This window comes from Ochotona princeps, chromosome 4 (genome assembly GCF_030435755.1).
Source record: "Ochotona princeps isolate mOchPri1 chromosome 4, mOchPri1.hap1, whole genome shotgun sequence".
In the NCBI taxonomy this organism is placed as follows: domain Eukaryota; kingdom Metazoa; phylum Chordata; class Mammalia; order Lagomorpha; family Ochotonidae; genus Ochotona; species Ochotona princeps.
In genome coordinates, this window is record NC_080835.1 from 17,422,110 (window position 1) to 17,449,425 (window position 27,316).

The 27,316-nt window shown below is 54.5% G+C and overlaps 1 protein-coding gene across 1 annotated transcript in view; it reads left to right on the forward strand.

Annotated features, from left to right (window-relative positions):
• Positions 1-556: 556 nt before the first annotated feature.
• ALX4 (ALX homeobox 4) overlaps positions 557-27,316 on the forward strand; it is a 40,957-nt gene continuing 14,197 nt past the window's right edge. Inside the window, exon 1 of the mRNA XM_004585386.2 lies at positions 557-1,147. Coding sequence (XP_004585443.2) covers positions 685-1,147 — 463 coding nt within the window. The 5' untranslated portion in view covers positions 557-684. The remainder of the gene's footprint in view (positions 1,148-27,316) is intronic.

The window sequence follows — 27,316 nt, forward strand, 5'->3', positions numbered from 1 at the left end:
TGAAAATTTGCATTCCCTCATCCTCAAGGCCGGAACCCCGACAACCCACTAATTCTCCGCCAAGCCTCGGGAATCCCTGGAGTCCTGGCACCTCCTCATCCCTGCCTAGACTGGGAAGGCCCTGGGGCGCCTCCGGGTTGTCTAGCCCCGCCGGCGAGTTTGAAACGTCTCCGTAGACGGTGAAAGGAGGGGCCGAAGCCGGAGGAAAGAGACTAGGGAGGGGGAGGGGAAGAAGGAGGAGGAGAGTAGGAGCGAGTCAAGAAAAAAAATCATTCTTTTTTTTTTCCGCCTCAAAAACCTTAAGAGGGTTTGGGAGATCTGGTCAACTTTCCGAAACATCTGAATCTTTTTACAGCCTTTGGTTCTTTCCCTGGACCAGCTGTGGGGAGGGAGAGAGAGGGAGAAAGGGAGAGAGGGAGAGAGGGAGAGAGGGAGAGAGGGAGAGAAAGAGAGAGAGAGAGAGAGAGAGAGAGAGAGAGAGAGAGAGAGAGAGAGAGAGAGAGAGAGAGAGAGAGACGCTGGCGTGGAGGAGGAGGAGGAGGAGGGATCCAGTGAGCGAGCGAGCAGGCCAGGCTCGGAGCGCGCAGCCACCACCTCTTCGCCTCTCCAAACTCGGGGCCCGGCGCGCGGCGGCGTCCTCGTGCCCCCGCTCGCGCCCCCGCCCGGCGCCCGCCCCAGCCAGGCATGAACGCAGAGACGTGCGTCTCTTACTGCGAGTCGCCGGCCGCTGCCATGGACGCCTACTACAGCCCGGTGTCGCAGAGCCGGGAGGGCTCGTCGCCTTTCAGGGCATTCCCGGGTGGCGACAAGTTCGGCACCACTTTCCTGTCAGCCGCCACCAAAGGGCAGGCATTCGGGGACGCCAAGAGCCGGACCCGCTACGGTGGCGCGGGGCAGCCACAGCAGCAGGACCTGGCGGCCCCGCTGGAGAGCGGCGCCGGGGCACGGGGCTCTTTTAACAAGTTCCAGCCGCAGCCGCCCACCCCGCAGCCCCAGCCGCCGCCACCACCACCACCGCCTCAGCCACCCGCGCAGCCACCGCATCTTTACTTACAGCGAGGAGCCTGCAAGACGCCCCCGGACGGCAGTCTCAAACTGCAGGAAAGCGGCAGTGGCCACAACGCGGCCTTGCAGGTCCCCTGCTACGGTGAGTGCACGTGTGTCCCCTGCCACCCCAGCCTGGGGTGGCGGACCCAAGTGTCTAGGTTTCGGTATCTCGAAACTCGCTGGGTTCGGGAAATTTGGGGGTCGGCGGGCCGGCGGGCGAGAGGCGCGGGTCCAGCTGTGGATGACACGAGGATCTACGGCTCCCGTTTGCCTCCTGTGTATCCCCGGCGGCCGGCTACGTTCGCGCGGCATTTGGAGTTCGATTTTTCCGGTATCCTCTTCGCGGTTTCCTCCCCACCAAACTCACTCCGGCTTACGCCACTCCCGCGGCCGGATTGGTAGCGGATGCTTGGTACTGGCTCGAGGCGCGAGCTGGGAAGGAGCCGACGCTCAGCGCTTCACGCGCGGATACTTCGGGCGTTCGCCGCCCAGGCTCCGCTCCGCGCGTGCTCCCCGCTTCTACCCTTAGCGCCGCCGGTGAGAACTTCACAGGTGCGGAGCCCCGTAGCACAGTGGAGGAAAACCACAGCGGGGTTCTTAGAAGAGCCGAATCCTGGGTCCCGGGGTCCCCGGGGTCCCGGGGAGTGCGGCCAGCGAATGTTGAGGGCCAGCAGGCCATGGTTCCCCGTGCGCATCTTCCTCGGTTGACCCTTTGGAGGCTGCCGGCTTCGGAACAGTGCGGTAATGCAGAGCGGACAGCGAGACAGGCAGCCGCGGAGCCCCGGGAGGCTCAGGGCTATGGGGAGAGCAAAGCATCCAGGGCCTGACGTGGGCACCCGCAAGAGCTGACCCGAACGACCTCCAAGCCCTCTTGATCGCAGAGACCAACAGAAAGCCTGGGCAACCCGATCGGCTGCGGAGCCCCAAGACTGTTCAAGGGCAGTGGGAAGCCAGAGCAGGTCGGGAGCCTCAGCCGGTCTTTCTTACCTGAAACCGGGTCGGGAGCCCCATGTTGGAAGGGAGAGAGATCGTCTTCCCCCTCTGGACTTAGAGTTCTGGATTAGTCCAGTTTGTCCTTCCGAGGTCTGCTGGGTTAAGCCGGTCCTGCCGGAGAAGGGAATTTGCCCAGTTCCAGGCCGGATGGGGAGGCCTGGGGACAGAGGTGGGGCAGAGGGAATAGAGAAGACGCATTGGGTAGCGGGGATGACCCGAGGAGAGTTCCACGCTTTTCCCTTGCTCTTATTCCAACCCTAGTGTATAGGTGGTTATTGACAACTAGCATCGGTACTCACACATTTGTATATACTCATCAGACACACACACACACACACACACTTTGTATGAGCCAACGGGATCACACACTCATGAGCAAACCGTGTACTCCCAGACCCACGAAGCACAACTGAAGGCAGATTTTAGGAAGATGAGCGGCTTTCCCCATTTCTCTCTCGGCCGCCCTGGGCTCCCTGCAGGTGCTCCTCTCGTGGCCACTGGCCTCTCCTGAGCCCTGTGATTCTGGTCTGTGCTAGAGGAGCAGGCCGTGAAGTGGGAAGCAGATTCCCTCAGCTTGGCCTTGGTGCGCAGTCAGGAGGGCTTGAGCATCTTCTCTCTCCCACTGCACCAGAGTTTCCTATTTTAAAGAAATCCACCAAGCGTGCAGCCCCCTGAGCACAGGCCTGAACTCTAACCAGGAGGAGAGCCCGCAGCTCGGAGCCTCTGCCGTAGGAGACATTGAGGTCTAGTCCAGAAGCTGAGGGCTCTTGTCTGCCCCTCCACCCCCAGTGCCCTGCTGGGCCCCCACAGCCAGCCTGTGCTCTGCCTCCTCTTGCATTAGCTACAGGGGCTAAGGGATGCAGTGACCACTTGACCCTGGGCTGCTCCTGACCCACGGTGTGACCCCAGAGCCAGTAACTGCTCTAAACCCCTGGTTCCTCTTGGGGATCATTAGAGAGGCTCATAAAAGTCCCCCCTGTGCCGCCCTCTTTCTCCTGTCTGTGTGTCATCCGAGGCGCTGCCCCTGCTCCGAACACAGCTGTAAGCAGCAAGTGGGGAAGAGGCGGCCTCAAAGCAGGACCGACCCGGATCCCACGGTACTGCTTCCTGGGACAAACGGAACACCAACAACCAGCCGCAAATGGCTCGCTCAGTTATTTGCCTTTGCCCAGCAGCCGAGTCCCCTGGGGGAGGGATGGATTTCTGGTCCTTGTTGGAGAACGATTCAGTCTAAAATGGGGAAACTGAGGCATCCCAGGCGAGGCGCTGCCTTTCACAGTGGTGACTGTGTTCCTCTGTTGGCTCTGTAAACTGCAGGGAGAGTCGGAGGGTCCAGGCTGCGAGAACTTGCAAGGGGCCGCAGTGTAGCTCAAGGAAGAGTCTTTGGATGTTTCCAGAAGTGAGGGGAGAGGCAGAGTGGTGAGGGGCTAGGCCTGCCTCTGCTGATGGCGGGTCGCTGCTGCTGCTGCCGCAGGAGGATTAGAGAACCGGGCCCAGGCCGCAAGCAGTTGCTAGGCTAGAAGAGCTACCCTGAGGCCTCTACCTGCCTTCGCTTCAGCTTAGGGCGCTCCTTCTGTGTGACCCTGGACGAAGGAGGCGCGGGGTCTAGAGCTGCGCCAGGACCCGGAGTTGGTTTGTCTCGGGGGTCTTTTCGGAGTTGGCAGAAAGAACCGAAGAGGAGAGCTCGCGCTCTGTCTCTGAGTACAGCAACCAAGGTGATTGCATTGTCTGCCCTGGGCACCCCACATTCATGATATAATGAAGGAAAGAGCCCTGATCCTTCTGCTGCTGCGGTCTGACCCCAGCAGGCTCCCACCAGGCTTGGAGACCGAAGGCCAGAGCGCGCTGCTTGGGCCCGGGACACTCGCCCAGTCGGAAACCCCACGTTTCTCGCTACACCAGAGAACTTGTCTAGTGGTGCTTCGGTGTCTTTCACGCTCTCACCCTGGGCCACGACTCCCTCCTCGAACAGCAGCCTGGAGAACCAGGCCTTACTGCTGTGTCCCAGGACCCTGGGCAGCTGTGGGGAAACTGCCCTGCGCCCTCCTCTTTCGCTTTCGATTCGGTGCACACAGGTCTTCTCCCCGTTGTCTACCCACCCACCTGCACCATTCACAGCACCCAGCATGATCAGCACCCAGGTCTAAGGCGATGATGCCAGGACGGCCAGGGCACAACCCTAGCGGCACCGCTGTGGGCTGGATGTGGAGATTTCGTATTAAACGTAATAAACATAAAAGTTGATGGCTGGCATTGTTTGTCACTCCCGAGTGACAAAAACCAATGAGACTTCCAGGAGTGTGTGTAAATTTCATTCAAAGACCAGCGTGGATTTTCCTGTTTTGAAAGACTGAAAGAAAGGAGGAGAAATTAGCCTGAAGAAATGGAGGAGGAGATGAGGGTAGAAAGGTCAAGGGCTGGCGGGTGACCATGATAACACCTTTGGGGAAGTTGGCAGACTGGGAGCTGAGGGGTGGTCCTGAAAAGGTGACCCCAGACTGGTTTGGAAGAGACGGGGCAGAAGATGCTGTAACTTTTTGTTTTACTTTGTTAGTTTTGGTAGCTTCCCGCTTGCTGCACAAGAGCAGCCTATAATCAGACACGTGAGGTTAAATAGGAAAGTAAAAGGCTTGGGTTGCAAATCTGGTATTTGGAGCTTGACGGTAGGTGAACGGGAATATAACCAACACAGTATCCAGGCAGATTTTTTTTTTTTTTAGGATTGTAAATGCACAGGAAAACTTCGGGAGGTGAGAGTGATTTTATAAGTTGCTTTAAGAATATTTCGAAAGAGACTTGGGGATCCGCTGTATTCCCGGCAGGTGTTGTTTTCTTGATAGTGTGAATGACCTGGACACTCTAGAGTTTTGTTAGCGGTGACACTAAGGCAAGGTACAATGAGGAGAGACCCTCCGCTCCCTGTCAGAGATCCTGTACCCAGAGCTGGGTGCGTATTGCACCCAGGATTCGGTTCATGCAGGAGGAAAACAAAACTAGAGACCCTCACCAAAATCCCCAAAGACTTGGGTTTCAGAGGCCAGCTGGGGGGCTTCCTCCACCCCAGCTACCTTTGCTCCTTGGCCCCAGCCCGCCTCTCTGCCAAGATTTGTGCCGTGTTTTGCCTCCGTGCTAGACCGAAATGTACGCTGGCGAGGCACTGACCTTTCTAGTGACCAGGAGGACCGAGTGTCCTCGCACAAGTTCCGCTAGAGTTTGGGCGTTTTCGCTGACCGCTGCCGGGGGGTGGGGTGGGATGGGGAACTAGTCAGGGAAAGGAGCTGCCCAGAGCTCCCACGGCTCTGTGGGCTTGACTGCGGGGTGCAGTGGTGGTGCAGCTTTGGCGCCGAGAAAGGCAATTTGGGTGGGCAGAAGAGCGTTAGCTGGGAGAGCTCAGAACACGCGCACCTTCAACGTCCTCAGCAGAGCAAAAATCTGTCCTAGAAACTGAAAGACCTCGGCCCGCCTGGCTGCCGATGGGGGGCGAGGAGAGTGCTGTCCGGCATCCAGATGCCACCTGCCTGGAACCACCTGGCTGCGTGTGCCTGCAGCAGCCGGGTTGTCCAGGCGGCGTGGCGAGACACCTTTGCACAGATGGCCTGGGAAGTCAAGGCTGCGAGGACTGTCCTTTGAATCCTGCGTGGATGTTGCTGGCTTCCTGGGTGCAGAGGTTGTGTACCTTTGGCTAATCTAGCCTCAGAGAGAAGGGACATTTCTTGCAAACAGGGTTCTTGGATTGAAGGAAGCTGTGCCTCACTCCAGCGAGCCGACATTCCCAGCTCCAGCCACAGCTGAGCTTTCCCGTGGCCTCCAGGAATGCTCACCCAGAGGTGCCCATGGATCTGCGGAGTCCGGGAGCGTCCATCGCCCTTCACCAGAGCCAGTTTGGAGGTTCAGAGTGGCCCGCAAGGGTTTAAGCCACTGAGATAGCAAAAATGCAAAAATGTGACCAGACCTCCAGCGCGCCCTCCGGAAGGAAGGTGGGTGCGGGCACCAGACTTCCCCAGGCTTCAGTCTTTCTCTGTGATCTTAGCAAAGACCTGTTCCATCCCATTCCACAGCAGCCAGCAGGCAGGAGGAGAAAAAGGGGTGGCGAGGGAGTTGAGACTCAGCAGGAGAAAGGAGAGGCCAGTGAAGGAGTGAAGAATGGCAGTGGTGATGGGGTAGGGAGTCGGCCAGCCGGGAAGTGAGATGGCCATGCCAGGTTGGAAGTTGGTTTGGTTTCTGGCTCTGGAATAGTCGCTGCAGCACCCAGGGTGCCCCCCTGGAAAGGGACCTCAAGGCTTTACCAGCAGTGGTTAAGAGCAGCAGCTGCCAGTGAGGCACTCCCGGCCACTACACCGGTTGTGCTTGGGATGGCTCCCAGTGGCGCTTCCCGGAGCTCCCCAGAGTTTGTGTCCCTGTGCCGGCTTGGGCTTCCCCAGCCTGCTATTGCAGTTTCTCTGTTACAGTTCCCTTTTCTCTGAACTCCCAGCCAGTAGTATGGGCGCTGGCCGCAGGCTCCCACCCCTGCTCGACCCACAGGACCCCCGTGCTCCTGCCTGGAGCACAGCTGGCTCAGAGTGCTGGGAAGGCTGCGTGGCACAGCTGGCTCAGAGTGCTGGGAAGGCTGCGTGGCAGCAGGGCACCACACTGATGTCCTGAGAAGGCACACAGCCCCAGGAGGGCTTTGAGATCCACACGCGAGGCTCCTGTACTCCCAGCATGTTCTTGCCGCAGTCCTTTCTGCTCCATGGCAACTTTCAGCGCTGTGCAGCGGGCAAGTTGGATGCTGTGCAAATGCTGTCAGCCCTAGGCCAACCTTCATCCTTGTCTCCCTTCCTTTCTCCCACAAGCCCTTCTGTGTGGGAGAATGGCTTCCTATATTTCACAGCAGACATCGGGGTCTTCCCCCTAGGCAGCTGCCCCAGCACACAAAGTGGCTAGCAGCAGCAGCAGTCTTAGGGGAAAGTTGTTAGATGCAGGGCTGGGGGTGTAAAAACGGACAGGGGTGCTCCACCCTGTGTCTTCATGGCCACCTGTGACCAAGAGCCAGGCTCATGTTCCCTGTCTCTGCTCATCGTTCCTATTGCTGCATGTATTGGGCGCTGAAGGTTGGACCTTCTGGGAGCACAAGCCAAGCACTGCCGCCTGAGCTGTTATAGTTCACATGCCGCCAGTGTAGACAATTGGAGTTCCCTGTTGCCTGACTGCAAAGATGAGCGTTCCCTCCCAGTATTGCCAACCACCCCCCAAACAAGGCCACATCTAGCATTTTTGTTTGGCTATGTGTGTGTGTAATAGGTTGGTGTGAATATGTGTACAGTATGAATGTATGAACGTGGGCAGCTGCATGCCACCCGCCGCACAGACTCGTTCGGTCTGAGCCCTGTTGTGTGTGTGCAGAGCAACCTGTACCAGCTAGTGTGTGCATCCCCCAGCACTTGTGCCAGTAGTCATGTGCCCTCGTGCTAGGGGAAACACCTGCGGCCAGCCCTGCAGGCCCCCACCAGCCCACACGTAACGTAGCTGTTGCTTCTAGACTTGCACACCCAGGGAACCAAGGAATCCGTGCCCTGCATGGCTGCTGATTATGGGGTGGAGGATGGGGGTGCGGTGGGGTGCGGTCCTCTCCAGTGAATGACAGGCAGGATTTCCCAGTGTTTTTCTGGATGTACCCAGCCCAGCACTCTTCAGAGAGGCCTCCTCCTGGCTTACAGCTCTCTCTAAGTGCCATCTTCTGCCCCGTGCTGGTCATGGTGGAAGAGAAGCTCTCCTGGATGTCATCTTTATGTACAATGCAAACCCCATTTCGCAGATGAAAAAACTGAGGCTCGAGGAGGAAATGGTGCTCCCTCCTCTCTGCCCTGCCACAGTCATCTAAGCTGAGGGCAGGGACCAGTGCCGATTCCCTTTCCTCTGGTAAAGATGGGGAAACGGAAGGGGTTGGCAGAGCCTTGTCACTTTCCTCCTAAGCCTGTCACCCTGCACTGGATGGCATGCTGTCACAGACAGGGCAGGTGTTGGCTGTCCCTTTTACTCTCTCTCAGATGTAAGGTAGACCCCAACAGCAGCTCCTGGGGATTAGGGGGGCATTGAGAGCACGGTGGGTTTGCGGGGATTTATCCCACATGTGACCTTTTCCTGGAGGAGACTCTTGCTTTCTGCTGCCAGCCCCCACCCCCGCCTGCCCTGCCAGGGTTAGCTGAGGCCTCTCTGCTCCAAGGAGGAGTCCGGGCCAGGCCCTGGGGGGGCCTTGGTTGCATCCAGGAATGCTGGTGCCTTCCCTACCACAAACACAATGGGTCCTGGTGTCAGGGCGGGGGTCCCACCCAGGCTTGGAAGAGATGACAGCGACCGCTGGCTGGAAAGGCCTTACTTCACAGACACAGGAACTTAACCGCCTGATGCTACTTACTCATCCACCGCTCTCCGGACTCCCCGCGGGTCCTCGTGCCAAGCCTCCTGGGGATTCTGAGACTTGTGGACCTGCCCCTCTTCCTCCCCCGCATCCCCCTCTTTCTTTCCTCCCCCTCTTCTGGTCCAGAAGAGGACGGACCTGGAACCAAGCTGGAGCCAGGCCAGGCAGAGGTTGGGGGTGGGGCAGGTCAGCTCTCTTCCCGCACCTCCCTCACCTCCCAGGGGCTGTAGGTGGCAGAAAGGATGCCCCAGGGTGTTGTAGCCACTGGCCATCCCAGGAGATGGAGGGAAGGTGGGTGGGGCCTGGACCAAGCTTCCTCCCTGGGGAGGTGGAGACCCTGGGGCTTCCTGACTTTCTCCTCCCCGCCCGCCCCACGCTTTCTCCTTGGATCCAGAGTTCTGGATTCCAGTGCTCTCGCTGCTTGTTTCTCTGGTGTTATTCAACTTCTTCATTCATGCCACGGGTCCAGGTAGGCCTGCTCTGCCTGCGAAGGGATGTCTCCCAGTGGATACAGTTGGAGTCCCCTGTTGTCCCACAGGTGCAGATGCACCTCACAAGGCCAGGTTCTCAGCCTCACCTACCACAGTGCGTTCTGTTTGGGTGCTAGGGTCTAGCAGATGGTGATGGTGGTGGTGGGATTCTGAGCAGGCTTTGGAGTGGGGAGGATGTGCCTTTTCTAGTGTCCGGGGTCCGCTGGCCTTGTTTGCAGTCCCACAGGGTGAATCCACATCTGGTTCACCTCCGAGCACAAAGCTGGGAGGCCAACTCGGTGACCACATCTGCCTCCCCTTGGACAAACTGACATATGACCTTGGGATTCCCGTCTCCCCATGATGCTCAGTGATGGTCCAGGCCTGTGGTTGAGAATCCAGTAGGGAATCACTGGGAGACCTGGGGGAATCGCTGGGGACCCCCACCACTCTGTTAGAATCCTTACACTGCAGGAGAGAGGAGGTTCGCCCAGTTGGCCAGGTGGTGAGAGTCCAGCCTGCCTGGCCTGGCTCCCTGCCTCAGTTTTTCTATCTGTTAATGGGGTGCGAGGCCAAGGAGTGTCAGGGTTGGCAGCCAAGCTCCTTTTGGCTGCGGGAACCCACGGTAGCCCAAGTTTGCTGAGCTGTGCCAGGCCAGGTGCACGTGCTTCCTTTGTACCCCTTCATGTGACCCCCATCCCAGTCCTTGGACACTGAAACTATGCTCACCTACAATCCAAAACTGCAAACCAAGTGGCACAGGGGGTGTCAGCTGTACAAGGAGGGACCACTGGGAGAGAAGGAGGCAGCTTCATGGTACCAGAAATGCCAAGATACATCCAATAGGGCCTTACCTCACCCCAAAGGCTCTTATTTTTTTTTTAAGATTTACTTAATTTTTAAAAAGACTTACTTATTTTTATTGCAAAGTCAGATATACAGAGAGGAGACAGAGAGAAAGATTTTCCATCCAGTTCACTCCCCAAGAGGCCACAGTGGCTGGAACTGAGCTGATTCGAAGCCGGGAGTTTCTTTCAGGTCTCCCATGCCAGTGCAGGGTCCCACGGCTTTGGGCCATGCTCTGCTACTTTCCCAGGCTGCAAGCAGGGAGCTGGAAGGAAAGTGGAGCAGCTGGGATACAAACTGGTACTCATATGGGATCCCAGCAGAAGCAAGGACTTTAGCCGTTAGGTTATTGTGCTGGGTCCGATTTATTTTGTTTTTGTTTGTTTGTTTGTTTGTTTGTTTGTTGGTAAATATACAGAGAGAAGGAGAGACAGAGAAAGATCTTCGCTCTGGTGGTTTACTCCCCAAGTAGCCGTAATGGCCAGAGCTGAGTTGATCCAAAACCAGGAGCTTCCTCTGGGTCCCCCACGTGGGTGCAGGGTCCCAAGGCATTGGGCCATCCTTGACTGCTTTTCCAGGCCACAAGCAGGGAGCTGGATGGGAAGTGGAGTAGCCAAAACATGAGCCAGTGCCCATATAGGATCCTGGTGGACACAGGCAAGTATTTAGCTACTAGGCTCTTGCACTGGGTCTTGCTGTCGTACCTGGGCATGTGGTGTGGTATGCTGGGTCAAAGGCAGGCTCTTGCACCTGCTAGGCCGCAGTTATGGACCTGACGGTGACCTTGGGGACAGCTTCTCCACCCATGTCAGGGACAGCAGAGTACCAGGCGTGGTGTGGGAGCCCCATGAGTGGTACGGGGGATTTCTGTAGGAGTTTCTGGAAGCCCTAGGAACATGCCAGAATCTCTGCTTGATAGAGTGAGGCCAAGGGATAGCTGTGGGACCCGACAGGGGAGGAAAGCATGGGGTTCAGCTTATTTTGTTTCAAACTCTGCAGAGCCTGAAGTCTCCCACAGGTAACCAGTGAGGGAGAATGTGTCACATGGGCATAGCAAGAGCTATATGCAGCTTTCCAGTTGAGGCCCAGATTGAGAATTTGGGAGTGGGGACGTTGAGAACTTTAGAGTAGGGAGGCTGCCACACTGCCCATTCCCCAGGGTCAGCTCTGGCCCAGGGCAGGGGGCAGGGTGTGGAACATTCTCTCCTCTCCTTCAGGTCTGCCCCATTTCCTGAAGTCAGCTCCAGGTCCTTGCTGCCTGCAGCCCTGGGCTGCCACTCTGCACCCCGCAAAAGCTGTTAATCCCCATCCACTGTACACCCCACCCTGGCAGGCTGGGAATGTCCCCACAAGGCCTGTAGGCCCACCTGTTGCCTGGGGTGCTTCCCGGTCCTCTTTGCCCATCTTCCCTGCGCCCCCCAATCCCACCTACGCTCCCAGCAGGGCCTGTCCATGTAGAAACCCTTGGCAGCAATGAGCAGTCGTTCAGGCTACCACCCTCCACAGCTTTGCACTTGGGCCACTTGAAGGTTGTCTGTTTCCCCTCTGGGCCATGCAAGCAGAGGATGCAGGGACCCCCGCCCTCCAAGGAACTTGAAGCATTAAGACCTGAGCCTGGGGTGTTGTCAGCGCTCCAAGGTGGTGTCCACTGTCATGGTGAGCTGGGTGGGCACTTTGGGGTATGTGGTATAGATGGAGCTGTGGAAGGGTTCCCTCTGGAGAGGCAGCTAGGTAGCAGTGAGGGCATCCTGGCAGAGCCTCCTTCTGACCAGCAGGCCTGGGGCTTGGTAGGGAAGGAGTTGCCTTGTGCCCCTGAGGAGCCTCCTGGGAGTGTGCCACAGGCAGTGGGAGTTTTCTGGAAGTGCAAAAGGACTCAGACTTCCTGAGGGCAAAACTATGAAGTTGAACCAGGAGCTGCTCAGCCAGAGGAGCTGGAGGCAGCAGCCCCAAGGAGGCCGGAAGGAAAGAGGAACCAGCAGGAAATAAGGCTAGGAGACTGGAATGTACAAAGCAGCAGCCCCAGGGAGGGGCAGGGCCGGAGCTGAGAGCTAGCGCACTTCCTGCCAGGAGTGGGACAGGGGCGGGAGGGGGTGGGACTTGAAGACTTCCTGGATGCTGTTGGAGGACTCAGAGCAGGGAGGTGGGCAGCGAGTCCCCAAGTGGAGGGTCCTTTGTGACACCCAGGATGATCTTTTTAAAAACAATTAAAACCTTCATTTTTATTAGGGATGCAATTTTTATGGTAGTAAGATATGCTTAATATACAAGCTGCCACCTTAACCACCTTTAAAACTTGGTGGCATTTTGTACCTTCAGTATTTTTTTCACGATTTTTAAAAGGCTTATTTATTTTTATTGAAAAGTCAGATACACAGAAACAAGGAAAGACAGAGATCTTCCATCTGCTGATTCACTCCCCAAGTGGCCACAATGGCTGGACCTGAACGGATCCGAAGCCAGGAGCCAGGAGCTTCTTGTGGGTCTCCCATGTGGGTGTAGAGTCCCAAGGATTTGGGCTGTACTCTGCTGCTTTCCCAGGCCACAAGCAGGGATCTGGATGGGAAATGGAGGGCCACTAGGATTAGAACCAACACCCATATGCGGTCCCGGTGCGTACAAGGTGAGGACTTTAGCCACTAGGTTACTGTGCCAGGCTCCTTTTTCATAATTAAAAATTTTATTTATTTTTAAAGATTTATTTAATTTTATTGGACAGGCAGATTCACAGAGAGAAGGAGAAACGGAGAGGAAGATCTTCCATCTAATGGTTCACTCCCCAAGTGGCCGCAATGACAGGAGCTGACCCAGGCACCAGGAGCTTTTTCCAGGTCTATCATGTGGGTGCAGGGTCCCAAGGCTTTGGGCTGTCCTTGACTCCCAGGCCACAAACTGGGAGCTGGATGGGAAGAGGGGCAGCTGGGATACAAAGCGGTACCCGTATAGGATCCCAGTTAGGTGCAAGGCAAGAACTTTAGCCACTAAGCTACTGTGCAAGGACCCATTTATTTATTCTTATCAGAAAGTCGGATTTACAGAGAGAGAAGAAACAGAGATCTTCTATTTGCGATTCACTCCCCAAATGACTGCAGTGGTCGGAGCTGGGCCAGTGCAGAGCCAGGAGCTTCCTCTGGGTCTCCCACGTGGGTGCAGCGGCCCAAGCACTTAGGTCACCCTCCACGGCCTTCTCAGGCACATTAGCAGGGAGGTGGCTCCAAAGTGGACAGGCAGAACTCAAACTGGTGGCCATGCTGAGATGCAGGCACCGAAGGCGAAGTCTGACCTACCACACTGTCGTGCTGGTCCCTTTCACAGTGTTTTATAAATACCACCGTTGTCTTCTCCCAGAAATTTTAGAGATCATCCTAATCAGAAACTCCGACCCATGCAGTAATTCCCCTCCCCCTTGGGCCCTGGTCACCTCAGTTCCAGCTGTCTGTTCTCTGTCCATGACTTTTCCAACTGTGGCCATCTCATGAATATGCGGTGTTTGTCTTTTGTGCCTGGCTATTTGCCTATCTTATTGACTGTTCACGTATCTTCTCTGGTATACAAGTTAGCTTGCTTATTTTTTGTTGTTGTCGGGTTGTAGGAATGGTGTGTTTTGAATCCCTTATTTGATAGAATTTGCAGCTATTTTCTCTCATTCAATGGGGTCATCTTTTCCCTTTCTGGATGATGAGGGAGACAGAGACATACACACTGAGAGATCTTCCATTCATTGAGTCTCTTCCCAAATGTCCACAACAGCCAGTGCTGACTCAGGCTGCACCTGCAGCCCAGAACTGCACCTGCTGCCCAGGCACGGCGGGGGGTGGTCTTTGTGGTGGGTGGCCAGGCCCCAAGGACTTGAGCTGCTTCCGTGGTGTGTGTTCGCAGGTAGCTGGATTGGAAATCCACTAAGGGAGGTGTCAGTTGAACCCGTGCACTCATGCTATGAGTTAGGAGGGTACACAGTTAAGTACTGTACCAAACCCTACCCCTTCCATTGACACCTGTGTTTTTACTTTGGATCAAGTCCTCGTCAGTTCTCTGTTTTGTTGCTGTGCTGTAGGTGTCCCAGCCAAGAAATGGATGACACCAAGCATCATGGAGCTGTAGCCCATGTTTTCTAACAAAGGCTTTGGTAGCATTGGATCTTGGGTGTAGGTAGGTGATCCTTTGAGCGGACTTGTGGGTGTGGCATAAGACGTGGCTGCCGTTTCCTCTTCCACGTGCAATACCCAGTTTTGCAAGCACCTCCTTTCCCCGTGGAAGAGTCTGGCACCTTGGTTGAGAAGCAGTTGACCATGCGTTTGAGCCCTGACTTCTGTCGCATAGGTCTGTCTGCCTATGCCCAGCACAGCCATCTGAGGTCAAGCTCAGGATCATAGAGCACCCTGGAGCCTTTACGGTCATTCTGCCTCCAGGCAGTGGCAGAAGTACAGCTCAGAGGTATGTTTGTGTTTCAGGAAGTAAAGCAGAGGAGGGCTGGAGGGCAGAGGCTTGGGCCAGGGCAGGGGGTGGGTCCCTGTGTCGCCCCTGCTGGCCATCTGATCAGGACGTGGCCTCTAGGGACTCCTCATAGGCTTTTGGATGCACACACCACCCTGACGAGAGGCCCAACTCTGGTGGGACCCCATCCTTTATTGAGGTGATTCTAGAATTTTCCGTCAGTGGAAGCCTGCAATCCATGCTGAGCGCCTTGTACGTGTCTTGAAGATTTGAGCTTTCCGTGAGATGTTTGCAACTCCTTACCTCCTGTCCTAGCGATCCAGGGAGTGGCAGGCCGTGGGCAGGGCCAGACAGGAGGGCCAAGGAGAAGACTGCAGTCTGTCTTGCCTGGGAACCCCCACGTCCACCCTCAACTCTGGTGAATCAAGAGGCTGCTTGAGCCTGCCTTGTAGCCAAGTGCGCCAGGCAAGGAAGAGGCAGAAGTTCTGGTGTTTTTGGAAAATTCTGGAAACTGCAGCTGTCTCATAATTGGGTTGCACAAGCTGCCTGGGAACTTCAGATGCCTTTGGTGAAAGAAGGTCAGGGTTCTGGAAAATGATTTTGTTTGGAAGAGCTGAGTGGCCTTAGACAAAGAGGTTGACCTCTCTGTGTCTCTGTTCTTATGTGCAAAGTAGGGCAAAGAGTTGTGTCAATTTCCTAGGAGAATGATGAGGCTCAAGTGAGGTCAGGGAGAGGGAGAACCAAGACAAGTTTCTGGATCAGAGACAATGGTCAGCACCTGCTCACGGTGATTATGGATATGGTTTTGTGGTTGCCATGCCTCAGCCAGGCTGCGCAGAGACCTTGACAGGCAGTTACACCTGCCTTGGATGCATTTCGCTGGAGAACGAGCTGTCAGGTGCTCTGCTGCTCTTTGGGCACAGGTCTGAAGTCCAAAGCCCCTGTCCCCCTCCACCCCTCTGCTACTGTGAGCTCCTTAAGCCTGTGTGCCCAGCATGTGCGAGAATCTGAACTGGGGCATAAGGGTGTGGGCCGACTCTGCCGCCTGCCTTTCCCCCACCCCCCGCCAATTCTCAGAAGCAGGGCCTGTGTGTGTGCAGGCTGCCCACCCTGGGCTAGGAGGGCAGAACTGACTTTCCCTCCTTTTCTCTGCTCTCCTTGGCCCGGCACGGGAGCTTGGCCTGAGGTGAGGCCAGCGGACAGCCAGGACTGGCCTCCACTGTCAGTCAACACACACGCCTGGCTCCTGCTGCACCTAGCCAGTCTCCCAAGATTCAGGCCCTTAGGAGAAAGTTCTGGAGAACCCAATTTTGTGCTGTGCCAAGCACAGGCATTCATTCCACTAGGAAGTCACACAGGTCGGGAAGAGCTGACCTGGCCTTGTGTCTGCTGCAGCTGAAATTTTTCTCAGTAGAGGGTAGGTTCTGTGCATTTTATTTATTTGAAAAAGATGTGTTTATGTCTGTGTATTTATTTGAAAGGCAGGAGGTGGCGAGAGAGAGAGGTTGATCTATCCACTGGTTCACTCTGCAATTGCCCACGACTACCCAGGGTGGGCCACACTGAAGCCAGGAGCCAGGAGCTTCGTCCAGGTTTCCCATGTGGGTGGCGGGGCCCGAGGGCTTGAGCCATCTTCTCCTGAACTCCCAAGTGCATTACCAGGAGATTGGGTCAGAAGTAAGGAGCTGGAACCGGAACCAATACTCCAATATAGGATGCAAGTGTGCAAGCAGCAGCTTAGCCAACAATACTACATTGTATTCTCTGCACTTGCGTTTTACTTGTTTCTAAGGAAGTATTTACTTGAAAGAGTTACAGAAAGAGAGAGAGAGAGAGAGAGAGAGAGAGAGCTTCCATTTACTAGTTCACCCTCCAAATGGTCACAATGGCAAAGGATGTGCTAGCTGAAGCCAGGAGCCCAGAGCTTCATCTGGCTCTCCCACATGGGTGCCAGGGGCTCAACTATTTGGGCCCATCTTCCACCCATATGGGATACTGGCGCTATAGCTTGTAAGTTTACCTGTTGCACCGCCACACTGGCCCCCAACCAAGCATTTCAAAGCAGAGATTGATTGGAATTTGCTTTCCCCTGTAAACAAGCCAACATCAGTGGCAGAGCCGTGCCCAGCCACTGTCTGGTGGATGTCACATGTCACCGTCTTCAGTACTTTTCACTAATAGCCATTTGCAGAGAACCAACCCACTCCTAACCCCAGCACTTACAGAGAAACTTGAACCAGAGCCCAGCTGGCACTATCCTCTTGACATTTTGAATTTCTAACAGTCTTGTAGACATAATTTAAAAACAAACAGAAGAAGAGTTACTGGGCCCAGCACAGTAGCTTAGTGGCTAAAGTCCTCACCTTACACAAGCCGGGATCCCATATGGGTGCCGGTTCAAATCCCATCTGCTCCACTTCCCATCCAATTTCCTGCTTGTGGCCTGGGGAAGTTGTTAAGGACAACCCAAAATCTTGGGACCCTGCACCCGTGTGGAAAACTTGGAAGAAGCTCCCGGCTGCTGACTTTGGATTGGCATACCTCCAGCCGTTGCGGCCACTTGGGGAGTGAATCAGAGGAAGAAAGATCTTCCTCTCTGTCTCTCCTTCTCTCTCTAAATCTGCTTGTCCAATAAAAATAAATAAATATTAAACAAAAAGACTTTACTTGAAAAACTACACACAGGACGAGAGGAGAGGAGAGGGGGAGAGAGAGAGCGAGATCTTCCATCTTTTGGTTCACTCCCCCAAAATGGCCACCATGGCCAAAGCTGGGCTGATCCAAAGCCAGGAGCTTCTTCCAAGTCTCCCACGTGGCTGCCGGAGTCCAAGGCCTTGAGCCGTCCTCCGCTGCCTTTCCAGGCCTTTAACAGGCAGCTGAGTTGGAACTGTGATGCACCAGGACATAGGAGATATTGACACCGCACACTGAAGGTTAGTGTGCTCCATCACTGCGCCAACCCCGAGATTTTAAGAAAGTCCTTCATTCAGTGATGGTCTTCTTCATCCGACTGAACTTCAGAGCACTGTAGCCAATAGTCTGGCCATTCATGCCCCTGCCATTCCTTGTCCTTCCTGTCTCGGGGGAGGACATGCTTGCTGCTGTTGTAGCTGCGCTCCAGGTTCAAGGGAAGGGAAATGCATGATGTGGCTGAAATGGAGTGGGAGTGCCCTTGTCGGCTGGCTGACAGGCACAGGATCTGTGGGTGCCAGGCTCCAGGGAAGGTTGAAGGCCAAGGGAAGATCCACCAGACATTGTCCTTGGTGAGGGTGCTGTGCATTTTGTTAATGGGCCTGCCTCCGCCTGGTTCTGTGCTTTGTGATGCCTGCGGGGGAGGCTGTGGCAGGGAAGCCCCAGGGGTGGTGACATTGGACTCAAATCTGCACAGGTGACCTGGGCGTCCCTGCCACCAGTCCTCACTCGCTGGCCTGAAATATTCTTTTTCTATCCTCTTTTTCCCTGCAAAGATTTATTATTTTATTTGGAAGTCAGGTTCACAGAGACAAGGAGAGACAGAGAGAGGGGGGGAAAGAGAGAGAAAGAGTGAAAGAACTCTTCCATCTTCTGATTCACCGGCCACCAAGGCTGGTCTGAAGCTAGGAGTCAGGAGCCTCTTCCGGGTCTCCTGCATGGGTACAGAGTCCCAAGACTTTGGGCCATCCTGTATTGCTATCTTAGACCACAAACAGGGAGCTGGATGGGAAATGGAGGAGCCAGGACATGAACTGGTATCTCTGTGGGGTGTTGGTGCTGTGAGATGGAGAATTAGCCAGTTGAGCCACTGCGCCGGGCCCTGGAGTGGGTTTTCTAGCATAGCTGCAGGAGCACATTTCTGGAACAGTCTCCCTTGCCACATCCCACATGGTGTGACAGGTGGAGGGCAGCTGGAAACTTCCATGTAGCAGCCCTTCCAGAAAAGCCCCCTTTGGTGAACCTTCAGATGTCACCCAGAGCATCATGGGAGTGAGGCGCAGGCATGGCGCACAGTGGACCCCAATTGTGCTAATGGGTTGATGCAGCAGTGGGAATTGCAAGTCTGTTTTCCGGGTTTACGTCTTCAGCTCACAAGCTAACTTCAGTGAATACATTTGCTAGAAGGATCTCTCTCCAAACCAAAATGTTTATTAACATTTAATCATTTGAAAGAGTTACAGAATGAAACAGAGGTCTCCCCCATCTTCTGATTCACTCCCCCCAAATGGCTACAGCAACCAGAGCTGAGCCAGGCTGAATCCAAGAACTAGGAGCTTCCTCCTGGTCTCCCGTGTGGGTGCAGGGGCCCTGCTGCTTTCCCAGGTGCATTAGCGGGGAGCTGGGTCAGAAGTGGAGCAGCCAGGACTCGAACCTGTGCTGATATGGGATGCTGGTGCTGTAGGTGGTACCACAATACTGGCCTCAGGGAAAGATTTTTGAAATTTGTGGAATGTCGAATCATTTAAGGTCTGTTTTTTAAAGCTTTTTAAATTTTATTGCAAATTCAGATATACAAAGAGAAGGAGAGACAGAGAGGAAGATTTTCCATCCATTGGGGAGTTGATTCACTCCCCAAGCAGCCATAATAGCCGGAGCTGAGCCAATCCAAAACCAGGAGCCAGGAGCCTCTGGTCTGCCTTGCGTGCAGGGTCCCAAGGCTTTGGGCCCTCCTCAACTGCTTTTCCAGACCACAGGCGGGGAGCTGGATGGGCAGAAGGGCTGCAAGGACTAGAACCGGTGCCCATATGGGATCTCGGTGCATTCAAGGCGAGGACTTTATACGCTAGGCCAATGCGCTGGGCCCTTAAGGTCTGATTTTTACAGTGGTTTACAGTCCCTGTACATCAGCATTTATATATTTCTTTATAGATACATACCTATGAAATGGACTCTGGGAGTTGCCATGGGCAGTTTCAGGTTTACACATGTTCTGGGCACCTGGGAGGAGCGGATGGAAGGGCTGCCATACAGTGGAGCCATCTTGCCCTCATTCTGTCCGCCCAGCTCTCTCAACTTGTCTAACCTGGTAAAGGCCATGTGACCAGGGCACAGAGCAGGAATCCCGGGGACAGAGAGTTTGCTGTGTCAGGCAGTGGTCAGCGGTCATGCACTCCGAGTCATGCTGGGGTCAAAGAGGGCTTCTTAGTCCTACTTTTGGGGGAGGGAAACTGAGTCACGTGAGGCCAGGTCACTGTTCTGAGGACAGCCTGGCCACCTCCTCTCACAGCCTTTGGTTTTCTCATAGTATTGGGGAACGTGCTGGCTGTCGTAGCTCTCACATGCATCTCCCTGGCGACCACCTCAGAGTTCTCCCTACAGAGAGCTGGAGCTGTCTATGGCAATGGAGCTGCTGCCCAGGACCTGCATGTGTCCTGCTCTGCCCAGCTCCTTCTGTTCTCCAGGGGGAACCTTTGGGAGGAGGGCGCTTGTGTGACTGGATTTGTCATTTCCGACTACCGGTGCCTTACTGGTGCTCTAGAAACATCGAATGAATGGATGGAGACACAGGTACAATCTGGGACCAACTCTCATGCCTTTCATAGGATTTCACTTCTCCCTACCATCTGCTGGGCAATCCAAGGTGCGACTATAGATTCTCTGCAAAGTTGGTTGAAAGTGCAAGCGGGCTGCTGGGTGTGGGACATGACCAGTCACGTGGTTTGCTGGAGGTCAGGGGGCAGAGGGTAGACAGGCCACAGGGCTGGAGCTGGGAGGACCTGGCCCGAGTCCCCCTCCACGCCCCTCCCATTAGACTTGGGATTTCTGTGTGCTCCTCCGGGCTTGTAAGGGGCAGAGCCTCTCTGCTGGTAGGCTCAGCCAGGGCCCCCTCTCCGCTGAGAAGTGCCAAGATGTTATTGAGCCACACACACCCTGAGGCAGAGCCGCACGGAGCTGGGATGATCAGGGAGATGGTGGACAGGGTTGGCACCACGCAGACACAGGCATGGCATGGCATGGCTGTGGTCACTGTCCTCGTCAACCCCTAGGGTCCATGCACACGGGGTAGGGACAGGGGGCGGTGTTCCCATCAAATGCAACAAGCCTCGCATGACTGCCTTGGTGTGCAGTGCTCCATTGGTGAGAAGGTCAAGGTCGAGCCTCTCTTGACCTTCCCGTTTGGCAGGGGCCGCTCCTCCCTGCGGGACCCCAGGGTCCAAGTCACGCAGTGTCCTTCCCCCAGGGCCCTGCAGCCTTGCTCCACCTTGCTCACGACTTGCCCTTCTTTTTCTTCCTCTTCCTCCTCCTCTTTTTATTTTTATTGGAAAGGCCGATTAACAGGGAAGGAGAGACAGAGGTCTTCCATCGGTTGGTTCACTCCACAAATGGCCGCAATGGCTAGAGCTGAACCAGTCCTGATGCCAGGAGCCAGGAATTTCTTCTGTGTTTCCTATGCAGGTGCAGGGTCCCAAGGACTTGAGCCATCCTCCATTGCTTTCCCAGACCATAAGCAGGGAAGTGGAGCAGCTGGGATCCAAACCGGCACCCATATGGGCAAGGCAAAGATTTAGCCACTGGGCCCTATAAGAAATTTTTTTAAAGATTTTTTTTTAATTGGAAAGGCAGATTTACAGAGAATAAGAGACACAGAGAAAAATCTTCTATCTGCTGGTTCCCTCCCTAAGTAACCACAATAGCTGGAGCTGATCTGATCCGAAGCCAGGAACCAGGAGCTTCTTCCGGGTCTCCGATGCGGGTGCAGGGTCCCAAAGCTTTGGGCCTTCCTCTATTGCTTTCCCAGGCTACAAGCAGGGAGCTGGATGGGAAGCGGGGATGCCGGGACATGGACCAGTGCCCATATAGGATCCCATTGCATGCAACATGAGGGTTTAGCCATCAGGCTACTGCGCTGGGCCCCTTAGGAAATCTTCAAGGACATCTTGCAGATGGGTTTTGTGGTGTTGGAATTTGTTCTGCTTTAGGTTCAGGTCAATGTCATGAGCACAGGTGTGGTGGGCTGGACTGAGCGGGGGGTGCTGGGTGGGCCTGGTAGGCTCAGGGCACCCCGGGTGAGCTTTTATCAGGACGGGATTCATCGTCAGTGAAGCAACCTGGGATTACAGACCAGTCGACACAAGATCACACAGTCCCAGCACTGTTTTTATTCTTGTGTTCCAGCAGCAACTTGACCTTGGCTAACAAAACACTACCTCCTGCAGGGCTTTAGAAGAGTTTCAACAGGGTCACCAAAGTGATTGTGGGGAAATGCATGCTGGCAAAATGCTGGGAAGCACCGCTTGTCCCTGGAGTGGCCATTCACCCTTGGGTGGCAACCGCAGTGTGCCTGCCTGCCTGCAGAGGCGCTGGACAGGAGATGGCCAGATGGTGGGCTGCACACTGAGCTCCAGTCCTGGCCAGCTCTGCGGGGCACTGAGCCGGGCTAAGGTGGGTTATCCTCATGCTTAAAAAAAAAAATGTTTGGATTGAATTTTGGACTTCGAGCAAATGGGCCAGGCGTGATAGCCTAGTGGCTAAAGTCTTCACCTTGCGTGTGCTGGGATCCCATATGGATGCTGATTTGTGTCCTGGCTGTTCCACTTCCCATCCAGCTCCCTGCTTGTGGTCTGGGAAAGCAGCAGAGGACAGCCTAAAGCCTTGAGACCCTGCACCCACGTAGAAGACCTGGAGGAAGCTCCTGGTTCCTTGCTCTTGGCTTCAGATTAGATCAGCTCTGGCCGTTGCGGCTCACTTGGGGAGTGAGCCAGCGGACGGAAGTCTTTTTTTGTCTCTCCTTCTTTCTGAAAATCTGACTTTCCCCCAAAAAAAATCTTTAAGAGAAAAGAAAGGGCAATTTTCCAGATGCTGTCTGTATGTTTGCGCCTTCCTTCTCAGTCTGTCCTGATCTCTGTCCCAGAGTGTATGTATGCATGTTGATAACTGTATATCCACACACGCGCATAATGTTCTGAACTGTTTAAGCCACCAACACACATCTCTTTGCCTCCAAGTGCCTCTGTGTGGCCATGGCCACGGCCGGCATTGGGGGTTCCAGATGTTCTCTGTCATGGACTGTGCACTGGGGGCCATGTCCACGGGTTAGTCCCCGGAAGCTCCCTGGGGCCACAGTGCCAGTCTTTGCTACTCTGCCTCATGTGTGGTGGACAGGAGGCAAGAACCGCAGCAGATACCTGTGCCCTGGCAAATGCCAAGCCCTTCTTGGTTCTTGATGGGAACCCTCTCTGAGGGGCACACGTAGTAGGACCGCATGACTATTTGACTGGGACCCAAGGCTTTCTTGAGCTCAACTTTCAGATACATCACCTAGGTCTGGGGCCAAAGGGGCACCACCTCCAGGCCAGAGATGTTTTATTGGAACTGCAGTGCCTCCTGGTGGCTATCATGAGCAACTTCAGGCTCGAGGTTGCCTGCTTGGGTGTTGGGTTAATACAGGGGGTAGTGAACCAGCCCCTTGGGTGCACATCCGGGGTGGGTACCCCTCGTCTGTCCTGCCTTCCTGCAGGGTTGCGTCCCTGCAAAACCTCTTCTCACCCGGCTCTCTGGCTGGGATTCACGCAGCATTGCTGAGCTAAGGAAACAGAAGCCGGGAAGTTCGCCCAGGGCCAGAGGAGCCACGAGGTCTTTGGCTGTTCACGTCCTGCCCTGTGGCTGACTTCTTCAGCACCCTCCCACCCTTCCCCCTGCTTCCTGCAAGGTCTCCTTCTCCGACCCCATGCCTCAGCCTCCCCTCATGGGCTGTGAGAGCTGCCTGACCTCTGAAAGCCTTTCTGGCCTCTCTCACAGCCAGGCACACAGGCTGGTTGCAGTTAGTACAAGGATGCAGTCCGAAGCACCTGCTCCCACCAGGCCCGGCTCCAGCTCATGGGCCCAGCAGTGCCCTGGGGAGGCCTCCCCTGGCCTGGTGAGGGGCAGACCTGTGAACTAGAGCTTTACAGCAGAATCCAGTGTGGAAGGGGTGAGTCAAGAGGAAGAAGGGTGACCGTTGGCTGGACTGCAGGCTGATAACAGGCCATTTGTAGCAGAAGGAACACCAATCAAGGGGAGGGTTTGCTTTGATGGTAGGAAATGGGTAAGGGACAACTTGATCTTGCTGCCATCCGGCATGCTGGCAAAGATGGAAGAACCAATGTGATGGCCAGTGTTGGCTTTGCTGGGGGTGGCCACCAGGCTGGGAGCTGAGGACATTGAGACATGCCTGGGAGACAGAATGGCTGTATATGCAAGGCCTGAAGATCTGTGTGTGTCGTTGAACTCATACTTTCAATTCTTACTGTTGCTAAGGCCATCTCTACGGATGCAGTGAGAGATACAGCAACAAGGAGTTCATCCCAGATCAGTTGTGAATTCCATCAGAAACCCATACCCCAATGATAGAGAGGCAGCTCGATCAAGTTTCCCATGCCATGGAATACTATGCAGCCCTCAACAGTGGGAGCAGCAGAGCAAACCTCATACAGAGAATATAGTGTTACATTCAAGAGTAAGAGTTTATCCAAAAAGTGTTTTGTGCATATCATTTTTTTTGGATATGTGCAATTTTCTCTTAGATTTTTAAACATATTTATTTATTTGAAAGGCAGAGTTAGAGAGAGAGATCTTCCATCCTCTGGTTCACTCTCCAAATGGCTGCAGTAGCTGAAGCCGGGTAGGTCAGAGGTCAGGAGCCAGAATCTCCATCTGGGTCTCCTGTTCGGGTGTCAGGGAGTCAAGCAGTTTGCCAGGTGCATCGGTTGGGAGTTGGACCACAAGTAGAGGAACCAGGACACAAACCAGCGCTCATGGCAATCAGGCATTGCAGGCAGCAGCTTGACTGGCTGTGCCATGGCAACAGCAAACCCTGTCCCACCCCTACTTATTTGGTATATTTAAAAAAAAAATCCACTGTGTAAAGCAGAGAATGCCTCGTACTGAGGAAAAGCCCCACACAAGTTACAGAGGAGAGTGATGCACAGGAAATAGCCAGAGTGGTCCACAAGTGGTTCAGAGTAGCACGCCCCAAAAGGGAGGGTGCGCAGGCCATGTACTGTGGACGGGAGAAGGCGAGTCTGTGAGCAGAAGGGCCTGGTCCTCCTGCCATCAAGCCCCGCGTGCCACGCTTAGCCTGATTGTCACGTGGACAGATTGTGCGGGATTCAGACGAACAACTGAACTGGGACGCCCAGCTTCGGCAGCGTCCCTCTTTCCTAGATGTGTTTGCCATGCGAGGCTGGAGAGGTGTTGCCAAGGTACTGGAGTTTATGGGAAGTCCCAGCTTGGCGGGGTAGCCTGTGCGTAAGCTGGTTCTGTCATCCTTGAGGGTTGGGATGGGATAGGCGTGTGGTGTGGATGTGAGGGTGCTGAGAGTGGAGATGGGTCACAGAGCAAGAGAACCCTGGGAGGCTCCGGGGTCGTGCCATCTCCATGTGGGCTCAGGCAGGGTCCCATTGAAGAGGACGGCAGCCCTGCCCAGGAGCTGCCCTCCTGCCTCCGTCCAACAGCCAGTGCCCACTCTCCCTTCCCGCAATTCCACAGCACCAGCACCCCGCCACAGGGTGTATCTTGTGTGCCTCCAAGTGCTGCTTTCAGATTATGTGTTTTTAAAAAATGATTTTATTTTATTTTAAAAAACCTTTTTACAAAATGTTTACAAGCTTACCACCCCCCCCCCCAAGTGGTTTATTTTAGTTCAAAGGAATAGAAAGAGAAAATAGAAACAGAAATATCTCCCATTCATTGGTTCATTCCCCAGGCGCTCCAGTCAGGGCTGGGCTAGGCAAGGCTGAGGGCAGGAGCCTGGAACTCGGTCTGGTCTCCCAGATGGGTGCCAGGGACCCAGCACTTCACCTGCTGCCTCCCAGGGTGCACACTGGCAGGAAGCCATGTGAGAGGTGGAGGAGCTGGGACTCGAACTGGTGCTCTTTGGTAAAGGATGTGTGGGCATGCATACAGTAACTTAAATTCCCAACCTGGGACTGCGCAGTGGTGGTGTAGTAGGCTAATCCTCTGCCTACAGGGGCAGCATTCTTATGGGTGCCCATTTGAGTCCCGGCTACTCCACTTACTATGCAATTCCTTGATAGTGGTCCAGGAAAGCAGTGGAGGATGGCCCGGGGCCTTGGGTCCCTGCACCCACATTGGACATCTAGAAGAAGCTCCTGGTTCCTAGCGTCAAATCAGCTCATCTTTGTAGCCATTTAGGAAATGAACCAGCAAGTGGGAGAGATACCGGTTTCTCCTCTCTCTGTAACTCTTTCAGGTAAAATAAATAACTAAATCTTAAAAAGCAAATTCCCAACCCTCAGAGAATGTTATAACCTGTTCATGGGAAAATAGAAAATTAATTCAAACTGGAAAAAAATTGCAAAAGTTAGCCCATACTCGTATTTCCAGAAAATTCTTTTGTTTTCTTCAGGACAGATATTCTACATCTGCCTCTCTTTTGCGTGGAAATTGGCTTTATATAAAGCAAGGCGAACATTGTCGCTTGAACTAAAAGGCTGTTCTCTCAACTTCACTTGTTCATCGAATATAATGTATTTGAATATATTTCCTGTTTTATGGACAGTAAGCAGATTGAATACCAAAAAACAACAGAAACCCCAAAGATGTGATAATGTATGTTCAATGCCAAGAACAGTGTGCAGGATAAGGAAACAAGAAGGCACCTCACTTTGCAAAAGTTGCACCAGTGCCCCATGGCTGGATCCTCCGGGGATCGCTGGCGTTTGCGCAGACACACCAACGCCACGGGGAACTTGCTCTAGGTGAATTTTCAGACCTATCAATTATTCTTCAGAATAGATTCCCCAAAGTAGAGTTGCTGAATAAAAATCACATAAACCTTTACATATTTAGTGTTTTGAGAATCTCCCATTTTCTGCTTCACTCCCCAAGAATGTGGGGTGAGGGGTGAGGCGGTTGGGCAGGTGGAAGCCAGGGACCAAGAGCTCCATCGGGGTGTCCTGCATAGGCAGCGGCGACCTGGGTCCCTGGGCCAGTCTCCGGCAGCTGGCCATGGGATGGCCCCAAGCACCCACCCCTCACTTATCTAAATTTATTTCGTTTTCTTTCATATATTTGAACACCATGTTGTGTTTTCTCTCTAGTTGAACATTTTTTGGAACGTGCTGACACGTTAATTTGTGGATGATCATGAGGCGTAGTATGGTTGTGTCTGGAGTCACGTGCTCCTGCACTCGGAAGGCCGCTTCTGCACAAGCCGTCCCCTCCGCCAGCCACCTGGCACCTGGTGATCTGCAGTGCTGCCCTGCAGTTCAGACGTTCCCAGGCTGTCACGTGAGTGCTGTGTGGACTCACAAATGGAGCCAGTTGGGAGATGAGCTTCTCTTTAGGAAAATTTTGGTAGATTGAAAGGAAGAGTGGCAGAGAAAAAATGAAAGAGAGAGATCTTTTGTTTGCTGGTTTACTCCCCAAGTGGCTGCAGTGGGTGGAGCCAAGATGCCGGAACTCCATCCAGGTCTCTCACGTGGGTGGCCGGAGCCCACGCACTTGCACCAACACCTGCTTCCTTTCCAGGCGCACTAGCAGGAGACTAGATCAGGAGTGGAGCAGCTGGGTCTCAACTGACCGCTGCCACCTGAGACGCTGCATTGCAAGCGGCGGCTCACCCTGCTGCGCCCCAACATTGGTCCCCAAAGGAGCAGGCAGCAGTCTTCTGGTCCTTTCTCTGCTGGGCGCTGCTTCCCATTTGGGGGTTCCACACCTGCCCCACCACATGCTGCTTTGAAAGGACCTTAGGTGCTTCCGGTTTGGGGTGACTAGGAACCGAGCTGCCCCAAACATATGCCTGCAGATTCGCTTTCCCCCGCTTCACCAGGGAGTCTTCATTTCTTTACATCAGTGGCCTAGGAGGGGAACCGGCCAGGTCTTGTCCGTGTCTAATGCTACAGTTCACAGCCCCACCGCAGGCAGTGGCCTCTCTGGATGTCCCTGGTTGTGGCCAAGGCCCTGTGGCTGCTGCAGCATCCTGTTCAGGAGCGCACATTCGATTTCATCCTCACTCTGCCTTAGCCTCTGTGACCTGGGTGGTTTCTCACGCTTGATGATTTGGGCTCTGGATGCAGATACACACACGTGCCCATGCCAACTGAGTGGGGCTGGCCCGAGTCCTGGCCACACATCTCTGGGGACGGTCACCTCTGGAGTGGGGGACACACTGTTGGACTGCGCAGGGCATGCAGGCGAGCTCTACTGGAATGTTACC